Consider the following 12151-nt stretch of genomic DNA (forward strand, 5'->3'; position numbering starts at 1 on the left):
CCCTGAACCCTTTGGGACTGGTGTCCTTATAAGAAGAGAGATTCAGACACAGAGGGAAGCCACATGGAGACTGGGGCAGAGACTGGAGTGATGCGTCTGCCAGCCGAGGACCGCCAAGGGTGGGGAGCCACCACCAGAAGCTGGGAGAGGGGCCTGGAACAGATTGTCCCTCAGAGCTTGCAGAGGGGACCTGCCCCACTGACACCCTGATTTTGGACGTCTGGCCTCCAAAACTGTGAGAGAATAAATTCCTCCGGTTCTAATCCACCCAATCAGTAGGGCTTAGTTATGGCAGCCCCAGGGAGCCTCAGGGCCCCACCATCTGTGCACATCCCAGCCAGGGGGAGAGGGAACAGAAGCATGCACCTCTGGAGGGGTGACCATGTCCCTTTGGTCAGAAGTTGGTCACGTGGCCACATCTAGCTGCAAGGGAGGCTGGTAAAGGTTACACCATAACAGTATAGCATCTAGAAGCTTCTAACAAAAGGTTCTATTGGTGTGTAAGGAAGGGGGGCAATCAGGGGTGTGTGGAATAAGCGACTAGAACAAATGTCCAGGGGGGTCCACCCAAACAAGCATCTGGCCCTCCATCCCGCTGCCCCAGGAGCGGAGGCCTGGAGGGCCCGGTGCTGTGTCTGTCGGTGGCTGCAGCTCTGGGGAAGGCAGAGGTGTGATCTGATGCCCATGTACTGGGTTTCTGAGTGCCAGATGAGAAAGTCTGGGTTTGCTTAAGGGAAGCTCTCGAGGTTTCAGGTGTGAGATGTGTGCGCTCCAGGGACACTGCAGGGAGGGGGTGGGCTTGATGTGCAGTGAGAAGGTGGGGGAGGGGCTGCCGTGGGGTCTAAAGGGAACCAGGGACCAGGGCCCACCCGGGTGGCAGCTGAGGGAGAGGAGAGAAGGTCCTGAGCAGGAGTGGGAGGTGGGAGCCAGGGGTCACGAAGGCGTTAGGATGGCCCCATGATTGTGTCTGGACACGGTGGCCCAGTGTTCATGCAGACAAGTGAGTGAGGTTTGTGCCTCACAAACCTCGCCTGAGGGCTGGGCTGGAGGAGTGTGTGCCCCTGGCTGGCTAGCTCAGCTCCCTGCTGCTGCACGGCCGGCTCCTTCCTGCCCGCTGTGCGCCGGGGTGTGGCGTCCCCACGGATCCCCGGCGGGATGTGTACAGGCTGGCATGGACACACAGCCATAGGTGTGAGTGCCAGTGCAGTGTAGGGGCTGTCCAGGCCTCCCCAGGGAGACCTGAGATCTGAGTGGGAGGGGGCAGGGGGATGACCTCTGGGGTAAAGGGCGTGGTCAAAGCCTGGAGGTTAGGGAGGTGAGAGTGGCCGAAGGCAGGTCCTGGAAGCCTTGGCCAACCACAGGGAGAAGGGAGCAAGGGATGTATATATATTATATATATATATATATATATATATACATCTATACAGATGAGGTTAGTACCAGCTGGGGGTTGTTACCCAGGTAGGAGTTTGGTACCCAGGTGGGAAGTTGGTACCTGGTGGGAGGTTGATACCCAGAAGGGATGTTGGTATCTGGGTGGGAGACTAGTACCAGGTAGGATATTTATACTTGGGTGGGAGGTTGGTGCTCAGATGAGAGGTTGGTACCCAGGTGGGAGGCTGGTAACAGGTGGGAGAGATTGATACCCAAAAGGGAGGTTGGTATCTGGGTGGGAGACTGGTACCTGGGTGGGAAGGTGGTACTTGGGTGGGATATTGGTACTTGGGGAGGAGGTTTGTACTCAGGTGGGAGGTTGGTACCCAGGTGGGATATTGGTACCTAGTGGGAGGTTGGTACCTGGGTGAAAGGTGGTACCCAATTTGAAGTTAGTAACCAGGTAGGAGATTGATACATGGGTAGGAGGCTGGCATTGGGTGGGATATTTGTATGCGGGTGTAAGGTTGGTACTCAGGAGAGAGGGTGGCACCCAGTGGAGGTGTCACTGAGTCCTGCTGATGGATGTGGGTGGAGGGAGAGGGCAGGGAGATGGCTCAGGTCATGGAGGTGGAAGCACCTGCCTCCTCACCGACTGGATTTGGAGGATGAGGGGGAGCAAGGGACAGAGTGCTGAGGCAAGGAGCCGTTTCTAGGAAAGGAGCAGGAGGCAAGGTGGAGAGAACGGTGGCTGCGCTCGGGGCCTGGGAGCTGGAGGCTTGTGTGGGGCTGCCATGCGAGATGATGGGGACTGTGATGTGAGCGTCCGAGAGCTCGATGGGATGAGAGTCAGGGCTCAAGCACTGGACATGACTGTGTGCCTGGGCCGCGGAGCACAAATGGCTGACGGCAGCCAGGGTCCTGCCCTCTCCGTGGCCCTGCAAGGCCTGTGCCATCTGCTACACCCTTGGCCCTCCCGCAGCCCATGACACTAATTCACTGCCTCCTCCCGAGCCTTCCTCCACCAAGCCCAGTTCCCCACCACCACCTCCCCACCCCAGCCATCCACACTCCCGCCTCTCCTTCCCTCCAGACTCAGTGATGCTCCTCGTATCTGACCGTTGACTTCTGCCCGGCTCAGGGCGGGACATCTGCCTGTCTCCTTCCAGGGCAGCCCATGTGATTGTGGCCTAAATGGAGCTGCAGGGCCCCCACTCGGAGCTCCAGAGAGTCGTTTGCATCTCTCCAACATCCCACCCAGTCACTTGTGTTGCGAGCCCTCACCACCCACACCTAAGCCTCTAGGGGACTGTAGGGTGACGCCCCCGGATGTCACCAGCTAGCACTTTCCTCCAACTGCTGAATGCCAGCAGTGCTTCCTGTGGGCACCCGGCTGGGAATTAACACTGCCCACCAGCGTGGACGGTCTACTGTGCAAGCCTGTCTGGCTGCTGAGGAGTGCACACCGGGTCCCCGCACACGCACAGTGGTTGTAATCTAGGCACCTATGTTTTTCCGCTGGCTCGGCAATTGGACTGGACCAGCTTGGGGCAGAGGTGTCAGAAAGGAGCCCTACAAGGCCCGATGCTGAGGTGAGGGGCAGAGGGTGGAGCTGTCACTGCTTCTCCAGCAAGCTCCCCATCTTGCTCCTGGGGACAGGGTGGTGAAGGAGACAGAGGCAGTGAGATGCCAGTCAAGCCTAGCAGGCTGGAGGTGCCCGCAGCTCAAGGCGCAAGAGTGTCGGGGAGAGAAAGGGCCTGTCCACGACAGTCCACCCCCCCGACTGGCCACGTCTGCAGGTCACGTCCGCTGGGGCTCTACAAACTCCACTTGGTGCTGTCCCACGCATGGATCGCAGCACCTAGCCACCCACTCTTACTGCGGCCAAGACCAGACTTGGCCCCGGGGCTCCCCGGAGCCCTAGCAGTCCCTCCGCTAGGGAGCCTCTCTAGCTGTTGCTACATGAAATTGATGCTTGGCTGCTCCTCCAAGCCCTTCTATAGAGATGCAAATGTTCATTAGCATGTAAACAGCCTGAGGTAACCAGCTCGCATGCAAATACCTCCCATTCTCCCCAGGGGAATCAGGGAACTGAAGAGGTGCCCAACCCCAGGAGAGTGCGGATCTAAACAAGGAGGACCCCCGGATCCTGGCACTGTGGCCAGCAAGTAGAGAGAAATGTCCTTAGGAGTGTCCTGGGTCTTCCCAGGAGCCCACATGATACACGGAACTGGGCCGCAGCGGACCTCTGACCCAGATCCCCATCACCTGGTCCAACAGGACAGTGACAGCAGATGCCTGGAGGCACAACGGGCCCCCGTGTCCTGGGGTGGACATGACTGGGAGCCCAGGGGATGGATGTCCGGGGACAGCAGACCAGGTCCAGAGGGAAACTCTTCCTGCAGGGCCTCCAGCAGCCCAGGGGTCCTGGGGGCTGACTTGCCCAGCGCAAGAGTATTTCAGGATTTCCCCTCTTGGTCGTGGGCCGAACCCCCGCTCCCCCCACCCCAGGCCCTTTGCACCCGTGAGCTGTGCTGAGTTGTGTGTGTGGAGACAGAAGCAGCCGCGAGGCGGCAGTGCAGGCTCGCACATCACCGCCAACGTGGTCACGGCCGGGGTCCACCCACGCGCGTCCCGGGTCCGCCCAGGCCAGATACCGCAATGGTCCACGAGGGTCATCTGGGAGACGGGACACTCATCCGAGCCACCCCGGTTCACCCCATCTGAGTCGCCCCAGGCTGTAGTGTTTTAGTTGGGAGAGGAGGGGGACTGCTCAGGGCAATGAGGGGTCCCTGTGCCTGGGGTGATGCGGAGTCGGCTTCAGAGGGAGAGCCTTACTACGGGGCCTCTGGCAGCCCAGGGTGCTGGGCGCTGCCTTGCCGAGTGCAGGAGGATTTCTGGGGTCTTCACTGTCTTGGGCCCACCCCGCAGGCCAGTTCCATCCCCTGAACAGTGCCAAGTGGTTGTAGGTGTGGAGATAGAAGCGGCCGCAAGGCGGCAGGGCAGGCTCACACATCACCGGCCGGGGTTCGCCTGCGTGGCTTCCCGGGTCTGCCCGCGCGGCATCCAGGTTCCACCTGCGTGGTGTACCAGGTCCACACAAACCGGTTACCACAGTGGTCCACGAGGGTCATCTGGGTGATGGGGCGCTCGTCTGAGCCACCACAGGTGCCAGGTGGGGCCACATTGCAGCTTCAGTCACGGGTCTCCCCCTGAGGTCCTGTGGTGTGGGACCTATGTCACGTCCCCCGGGCACGAGGATGGCGTCCCGTGCTGCCAAAACCTGGGACTTTGTGTATCCAGCCCAGCGCACCGACCCCACCGGGCGGTCCTCCCAAACTCTGGGCCTTTTGTTGAGCTGCATCTGCCTCCAAGGGGAGACTCCGACCCTAACAGCCAGGCATTAACATCTCCATGCAGTTCGGCTGTTTGAAATGTTTGAAATGCTAAAGGTCTGGGCGTGTCGCTGTCTCCGGTTCCGGGCGCGGCAGGTCCGCTGGTCACCCAAGCACCGCCATGAGCACCACCACCAATGTGGAGTGAGGCAGTCACCCTAGTTTCCTGGGGATCACTAGCGGGTGGGGATCCGGATGGGGCAAGCCGGTCAGTTCTCCATGCCGTGCTCTGGGACCCTCATGAGCCCGTGGAGGTGCGTTTCCCGACTGACCAGAACACGCTGGGTCTGCTCTGGAGCTCACGCGCTGCTGGGAGTGGATCCCACCGTACCCTAGGGTCATGGCCCCATGTCACCAAGGCTGGGGGACAAGTGGGGATATGGGAATAAGGGGTCCTGTGTCAGGGGGTGACGAGGACCTGATGGGGAGCCTGGGAGAGGCAAAGCCCAAGCTCCAGAGGGAACCCAACTGCACCAGACCACCGGTGGCACGGGGCCCTGAGCACCGCCTGCCCAGCACAGAGGATCCTGGGGGCCTACCCCCTGCATCAGGGGCCACCCCCCTGAGCTGGTCGCACCCCCAAATAAGGTCAAATGGTTGTGTGTGTGGAGACAGAAGCAGCCGCGAGGCGGCAGTGCAGGCTCGCACATCACCGCCAACGTGGTCACGGCCGGGGTCCACCCACGCGGCGTCCCGGGTCCACCCAGGCCAGATACCGCAATGGTCCACGAGAGTCAGCAGGGAGACGGGACACTCGTCCGAGCCAGCCCGCTTCACCCCATCTGAGTCGCCCCGGGCTGCACCGTTGTAGTTGGGAGAGGAGAGGGACTGCTCAGGGCAATGAGGGGTCCCTGAGGTGACGTGGAGCCGGGTTCAGAGGGAGAGCCTTCTTACGGGGCCTCTGGCAGCCTAGGGTGCTGGGCGCTGCCTTGCCGAGTGCAAGAGGATTTCTGGTGTCTTCACTGTCTTGGGCCCACCCCGCAGGCCAGTTCCATCCCCTGAACAGTGCCAAGTGGTTGTAGGTGTGGAGATAGAAGCGGCCGCAAGGCGGCAGGGCAGGCTCACACATCACCGGCCGGGGTTCGCCTGCGTGGCTTCCCGGGTCTGCCCGTGCGGCATCCAGGTTCCACCTGCGTGGTGTACCAGGTCCACACAAACCGGTTACCACAGTGGTCCACGAGGGTCATCTGGGTGATGGGGCGCTCGTCTGAGCCACCACAGGTGCCAGGTGGGCCACATTGCAGCTTCAGTCACGGGTCTCCCCCTGAGGTCCTGTGGTGTGGGACCTATGTCACATCCCCCGGGCACGAGGATGGCGTCCCGTGCTGCCAAACCTGGGACTTGTGTATCCAGCCCAGCGCACCGACCCCACCGGGCGGTCCTCCCAAACTCTGGGCCTTTTGTTGAGCTGCATCTGCCTCCAAGGGGAGACTCCGACCCTAACAGCCAGGCATTAACATCTCCATGCAGTTCGGCTGTTTGAAATGTTTGAAATGCTAAAGGTCTGGGCGTGTCGCTGTCTCCGGTTCCGGGCGCGGCAGGTCCGCTGGTCACCCAAGCACCGCCATGAGCACCACCACCAATGTGGAGTGAGGCAGTCACCCTAGTTTCCTGGGGATCACTAGCGGGTGGGGATCTGGATGGGGCAAGCCGGTCAGTTCTCCATGCCGTGCTCTGGGACCCTCATGAGCCCGTGGAGGTGCGTTTCCCGACTGACCAGAACACGCTGGGTCTGCTCTGGAGCTCACGCGCTGCTGGGAGTGGATCCCACCGTACCCTAGGGTCATGGCCCCATGTCACCAAGGCTGGGGGACAAGTGGGGATATGGGAATAAGGGGTCCTGTGTCAGGGGGTGACGAGGACCTGATGGGGAGCCTGGGAGAGGCAAAGCCCAAGCTCCAGAGGGAACCCAACTGCACCAGACCACCGGTGGCACGGGGCCCTGAGCACCGCCTGCCCAGCACAGAGGATCCTGGGGGCCTACCCCCTGCATCAGGGGCCACCCCCCTGAGCTGGTCGCACCCCCAAATAAGGTCAAATGGTTGTGTGTGTGGAGACAGAAGCAGCCGCGAGGCGGCAGTGCAGGCTCGCACATCACCGCCAACGTGGTCACGGCCGGGGTCCACCCACGCGGCGTCCCGGGTCCACCCAGGCCAGATACCGCAATGGTCCACGAGAGTCGTCAGGGAGACGGGACACTCGTCCGAGCCAGCCCGCTTCACCCCATCTGAGTCGCCCCGGGCTGCACCGTTGAAGTTGGGAGAGGAGGGGGGCAGCTCAGGGCAATGAGGGGTCCCTGTGCCTGGGGTGACGCGGAGTCAGCTTCAGAGGGAGATTCTTCCTACGGGGCCTCTGGTAGCCCAGGGTGCTGGGCGCTGCCTTGCCGATCTCAGGAGGATTTCTGGTGTCTTCACTGTCTTGGGCCGACCCCGCAGGCCTGTCACACCCCCCGAATGCTGCCGTGTGGTTGCCGGAGTGGAGATATTAGCGGCCGCGAGGCGGCAGTGCAGGCTCACACATCACTGGCCGTGGTAGCCGTGGCCGGGGTCTGCTTATGGACAAATCTGGGGGTCTGCCGCATCCTAGCTTGGGAGTCTACCCATGGCAAAGTCTGGGGTTTTCCCATGTAAACCTGGGGGTTCACCCATGGCAAAGGCTGGAGTTTTCCCACCGTAAATCTGGGGGTCAACCCATGACAAAGCCTGGAGTTTTCCCACCGTAAATCTGGGGGTTCACACATGACAAAACCTGGAGTTTTCCCACCATAAATCTGGGGGTCCACCCATGACAAAGCCTGGAGTTTTTCCACCGTAAATCTGGGGGGCCACCCATGACAAAGCCTGGAGTTTTTCCACCGTAAATCTGGGGGGCCATCCATGACAAAGGCTGGGATATTCCCACGAAAATCTGGGGGTCCACCCATAAAGTCTGGAGTTTTCCCACGTAAATCTAGGGGTTCATCCATGGCAAAGGCTGGAGTTTTCCCAACGTAAATTTGGGGGTCCACCATGGCAAAGGCTGGGTGTCAGGTGTGGCAGGGGTCCACAGGAGCAGGCTCTTCCCAAAGCCCTGTCTGAGGTGCAGTCAGAGCTGGGGAGCTCTGGGTCCCTTTCTTAGGCATGTCTCCTCCCCCCACCCATGGCACCAGCACCCTAGACTTGGTGGCCGATCTCTATGGACCGCCGGGCCCCAACACCCCCTATGAGGCCAACGTGGTTGCCCCAGGGACAGGGTGGTCCAGGTTGGCTGGGGGAGACTCGAGGCTCTCTGGTCTTTGTCCCAATTCTCAATGCGCAGGCGGTGTCCTGGGCAGCGGTGCATAGGGTGGCCACGGCAGGGCTGGGAGGTTGCCGGGCTCATCACCAGGGCGCGCCCGCGAGCCGTGGAGCACAGCGGGCGTGCCGCGTCCTGACAATGGATCGTGGCGGTGAGGGGACGGGGCGCCCGGCCACAGTGGGGAGCCCGCGCGTGGAAGCCACTGTGCTCGCAACGGGCACCGTCAACTAGACGGCACTCGAGCAGGGAATCAGCGCCTGCCTGGCCCGCGAGACCACGGTCCCTTCCCTCAGCCCGACCTGAGCCCCAGCCCCCCACACCGCTCACGACCGCTCCATGGACTCCGGGCCCACCGCGTGGTCTCAGCCGCGGTGGTGGCAGAAGGAGACTCCGAGTCCCACTGGAGCGCCTGGCGGCCCCAGCCAAGACCTCCGTCCAGGGGCAGAGTATGCGCCCAGTGGGGGCTGGGTGGGGAGCAGCCTGCAAGGTCCGCCCTGAGGGGACATGACTGTTTCGACCTCGGAGTGGGGGAGGGACCTTTGGGGACAATGCCAGACCCTGTCTACAGGATGCCAAAGGAGGGGTGTGGAGAAGGCCCTCTTTGGAGAATTCCAGGACAGGAGAGGAATGTGCGCTGGACCGACCCGGGCGGAGGTGGGCCTTGCGGTGGCCCCAAGCACGGTCCCCGCTCTGATTGGCTGGCAGAGCAGGGGCGGGAATTCTGGGCGGGGCCACCCCAGTTAGAAAAAGCCCGGGCTAGGGCCCGAAGAGCAGGGTGTGGGAGGGGGGTGGTGGGAGGGATGGGGGGGCTCAGGGGAAACTGGGGAAGTGGGGGAGCTGAGGGGTAACCAGGGAAGCGTGGGGTACCGGGGGCAACCAGGGGAAGATGGGGAAGTGGGGTGCAGGGAAGCATGCGTGGGCCAAGGATCACCTTGGAAGTCTGGAGCCTGGCAGGAGCGGAGAAGGGTGGAGGGGCTGGCTTGGGCAGGGCTGGCAGGCACCTGGGAGCCTGGCGGGGATGCGGGGTGGGCTCCCAGGTGCCCTGCAGGCAGGATGACATCGGTGTGGGGAGTGACAGGCCCAAGCTGGCGGAGCGGAAGTAAGACGGGGGAGCCAGGCATTCATCCCGGTCAATTTTGGTTTCAGGTCGTGGCAGCTGGTGGATGGGGGAGCTGGAGAGAGGCTTGCCCCAGGGCCTGGGCAGTGGAGGTGTAGCTGGCAGCCGTGGGCAGGTGAAGACAGCGCTCTGCCGGGCCAGGTGAGTCCCCTTCCCCTCCCTGGGCCTTGCTCCGCTGGCCTTCCGCATAAGGAGGTCTGGGGAGCCAGGGCCAGCGAGGCGAAGCGGCTGATGTCCCGGCAGAGCGGCAGGGCGATGGCAGGGCAGGCAGCACAGGTGACATCGTCTCAGGGGGAGCTGAGGCAGGGCGGGCTGGGAGCTGCGGCTGTCCCAGGTAGAAAGGGCATTTCCAGAGAGTCGGGAGGCAGATGGGGCAGGGCTGCCAGCGAGGGAGGTGATCCAGCACATGGGGGCCATTCAGGCCCTGGGGCAGACAGGACGAGGCGGGGGACTCAGGTCAGTGGGCCCCCAGCTGCCACTTCACCCACTGCAGTTCATTTAGTAGCAGGTACAGGGGCGGCTCTGGCCCAGGCCTCCTGAGGTCTGAGCCGGAGCCTCGAGGGCCGGAGAACGGGCAAGAAGGCAGGCGCAGTGTGCGGGGAACCGCCGCAGGGCATCACCTGGGGGGAGCGGTGGCCACAGGGACAGGGCCCCAGGGAGATTTCTGCAGCAAGGAGGCTGCCGCGGGCCCAGCAGGCCACCATCCCCATGCGGCACTGCGGCCCAGGGGCTGGCGCGGGAGGGCCCCCAGTGAACTTGGTGACACTGGTGACACTTGGCCCTTACCGCCCGCCCCTGGGACTGGCACGGCAGACAGTACAGCACCCAGGGGAGTCAAGGGCACTGGCGAGACCAGACTAGGCGAGGGGGGCGGGGCGGCGTGAATGAGATCTCTGGGGGGTGGGAGGTCGGGGCGCAGGCAGGGTCGAGGAGCTGGAGCCTGGCGGCGAGCCGGGGATCACTGGCCTCTGAGCCTGTGGCCAAGGCGGGCCTCTGCGGGCGGTGACGGAGCAGGGATCGGTCCGCGCTCAGACCGGAGACGAGGGTAAGTGTCCAGCCCGCTGCCCTCCCACCCCCTCGGCCACCGCTGCGCACTCAGCCAGCGCCTCCTCTGCCCACAGCCATGTCTCCAGTGGGTGTCGACGTGCCTTGCCAGCCACGGAGGCCGGGCACCGGGATGTGGGCAGAAGGACATGACACGGTCCGGTGTGACGGCGAGGACAGACGGGACGCTGTCCGGCCTCCCTGGTGAGCGCAGGTACAGGCCAGGCCCCCCCGGCCAACTGACCCGCACCCAGCCCTCATGGCCGTCCTCTTTCCCGTAGAACATTCTCGGCTGGCCCCGCGGGGGAGCTGGAACACCCAGCATCTCTGTTCCTTTACTTTCCTGAAGGAGCCAATACACTACTGCTGCTCTCTGAACCCCCAGAACCCTCAAGATGACAAGGTGGGGGGCCCCTGCCGCACACGGAGGGGGGCAGGGTTGGGGGCTCGGGGCCGAGAGCTGGGCACTCATTCTATCCTGACCCGCAGAAATGGTGCTACCCAGCTCATGCCTGGGCCTTGGAACCCGGACTTCTTCAAGTCTTTCTAGCTCTGACTAAGAATATGCTGCATTCTGGAACCACTACACACCCTGACTCAGGAATCAGCTCTGGAAGGTGGGCGTGGGCGCCCCTCCCAAAGCCCCCTGGCTGGACCACCCTGACCCGCCCTCACGTCCTGCTTCTGTCCGCAGGTTGAGCTAAAGGAACAGACGACCCACACCATCGGAAGAGCAGCACCGCGGCGACACCCACCCCCGCCCGGCGACTCCATCTTTGCGGCTCCACCCTGCCGCGGCCCAGAGACCACCACCAGCCTCCCTCCCTCCTCTTCATCCTTTTCTCTGTCTTTTTTCTTCTCTTTTCTCCTCTGTCCTTTGCTCAGAAGACTCAGAGCCTCCAGAACCCTGTCTCCCCGTCCCTCCTGAATTAATTTGCACTAAGTCGTTTGCACTGGTTTGGGGTTCTGGAACAAGCCTGGGTCTCTCAGCGAATGAGTGAGCTGCTGAGTGGCCTGGCCTCCTCGGCCTGCGCCCCCCCCCAGCGCCCACCTCTCATCCATCTCTGTCTGGGGGCGACTGGGAGGGGGCCCGAGTGTGTGGGGCCCCACCCTCCCCTCACCTAGTCTGGGCGCTCCAAACATCCGGAGCAAACCTCGAAGCATTCCATTGTGTGTCTATCTCGCTCTGTGTCCCTCCCTGCCAGGGCCTCCCCAGAAGCCCTGGACTCATCAATAAACACAGTTACAGGAATTGGTCTCAGGGACTCTGGATTTGAGCTGTTTGCCTGAGGGGGCTGCGCCGTGGGCTGGGGGGACATGGGGCTGGGATGGGGCCTGGGATGGGGAACATGAAAAGGCGTATGGGCCACGAGGGGGCGGACACAAAGGGTGGCGTGGTGGGTAATGGATGGGAAGGGGCGATGGGTGGGGAAGGATCACAGGGTGGGGGGCTGTGGACAGGAGGGGTGGGCAATGAAAGGGCCTGTGAGGTGGGACGGCAGAGGGCACTGGGACTTCCGGGTACAGGGCAGGCACCACGTGGGGACCGGGGCAGGGGCGGCAGGCTGTGGGACCCAGGGGTTCCCTGCAGGGAGACGTCGGGTCTGAGGGTGAGGAAGAGGTCCTGCGACATAAAGCCCCTCCTGCACACACATCACCTAGGCCTCCTTAGGCCCCTGCCCCGGACCCCGAAGGCCTGGTCTAGGGGATCAGTTTCTGGAATTATCCTAGGGGAGTGGTCTTGACATGCGGCCCAGGCCGGTCATGCTCCTGGGAAGTCCACCGCCCCGCCACACTCATCCACAGCCCTGCAGGCCCTGAGCGCTGGGCTCGGGGCACAAAGGCGTCCCCTCCCTGCACTCTGCCGCGGTGGAGCAGGGGGGCGCAGGGGGGCTACAAGCAGGAGACCCCAGTGAGGGGCAGAGCAGGGGCGCTGTGGGGTGAG

At 62.9% G+C, this 12151-nt stretch overlaps 1 protein-coding gene across 1 annotated transcript; it reads left to right on the forward strand.

Moving 5' to 3' along the window:
* Positions 1 to 8863: 8863 nt before the first annotated feature.
* LOC308620358 (uncharacterized protein) lies at positions 8864 to 11462 on the forward strand. Its single transcript, XM_081239861.1, has 5 exons — positions 8864 to 10207; positions 10284 to 10410; positions 10488 to 10609; positions 10696 to 10823; positions 10901 to 11462. Exons 2-5 carry the CDS (start codon positions 10356 to 10358, stop codon positions 10908 to 10910), a joined length of 315 nt encoding a protein of 104 aa, XP_081095987.1. The 5' UTR covers positions 8864 to 10207; positions 10284 to 10355; the 3' UTR covers positions 10911 to 11462.
* The last annotated feature ends 689 nt before the right edge of the window (positions 11463 to 12151 follow it).

This window comes from Mesoplodon bidens, assembly GCF_964165515.1.
Source record: "Mesoplodon bidens genome assembly, chromosome: 7".
NCBI classification, from domain to species: domain Eukaryota; kingdom Metazoa; phylum Chordata; class Mammalia; order Artiodactyla; family Ziphiidae; genus Mesoplodon; species Mesoplodon bidens.

Bases quoted from the DNA above. Each gene is read 5' to 3' on its own strand.
- LOC308620358 (XM_081239861.1), top strand. From the start codon at position 10,356: ATGACACGGTCCGGTGTGACGGCGAGGACAGACGGGACGCTGTCCGGC. The intron at 10,411-10,487 runs GTGAGCGCAGGT...TCTTTCCCGTAG, and splicing joins GACGCTGTCCGGCCTCCCTG to AACATTCTCGGCTGGCCCCG. The intron at 10,610-10,695 runs GTGGGGGGCCCC...CCTGACCCGCAG, and splicing joins AGAACCCTCAAGATGACAAG to AAATGGTGCTACCCAGCTCA.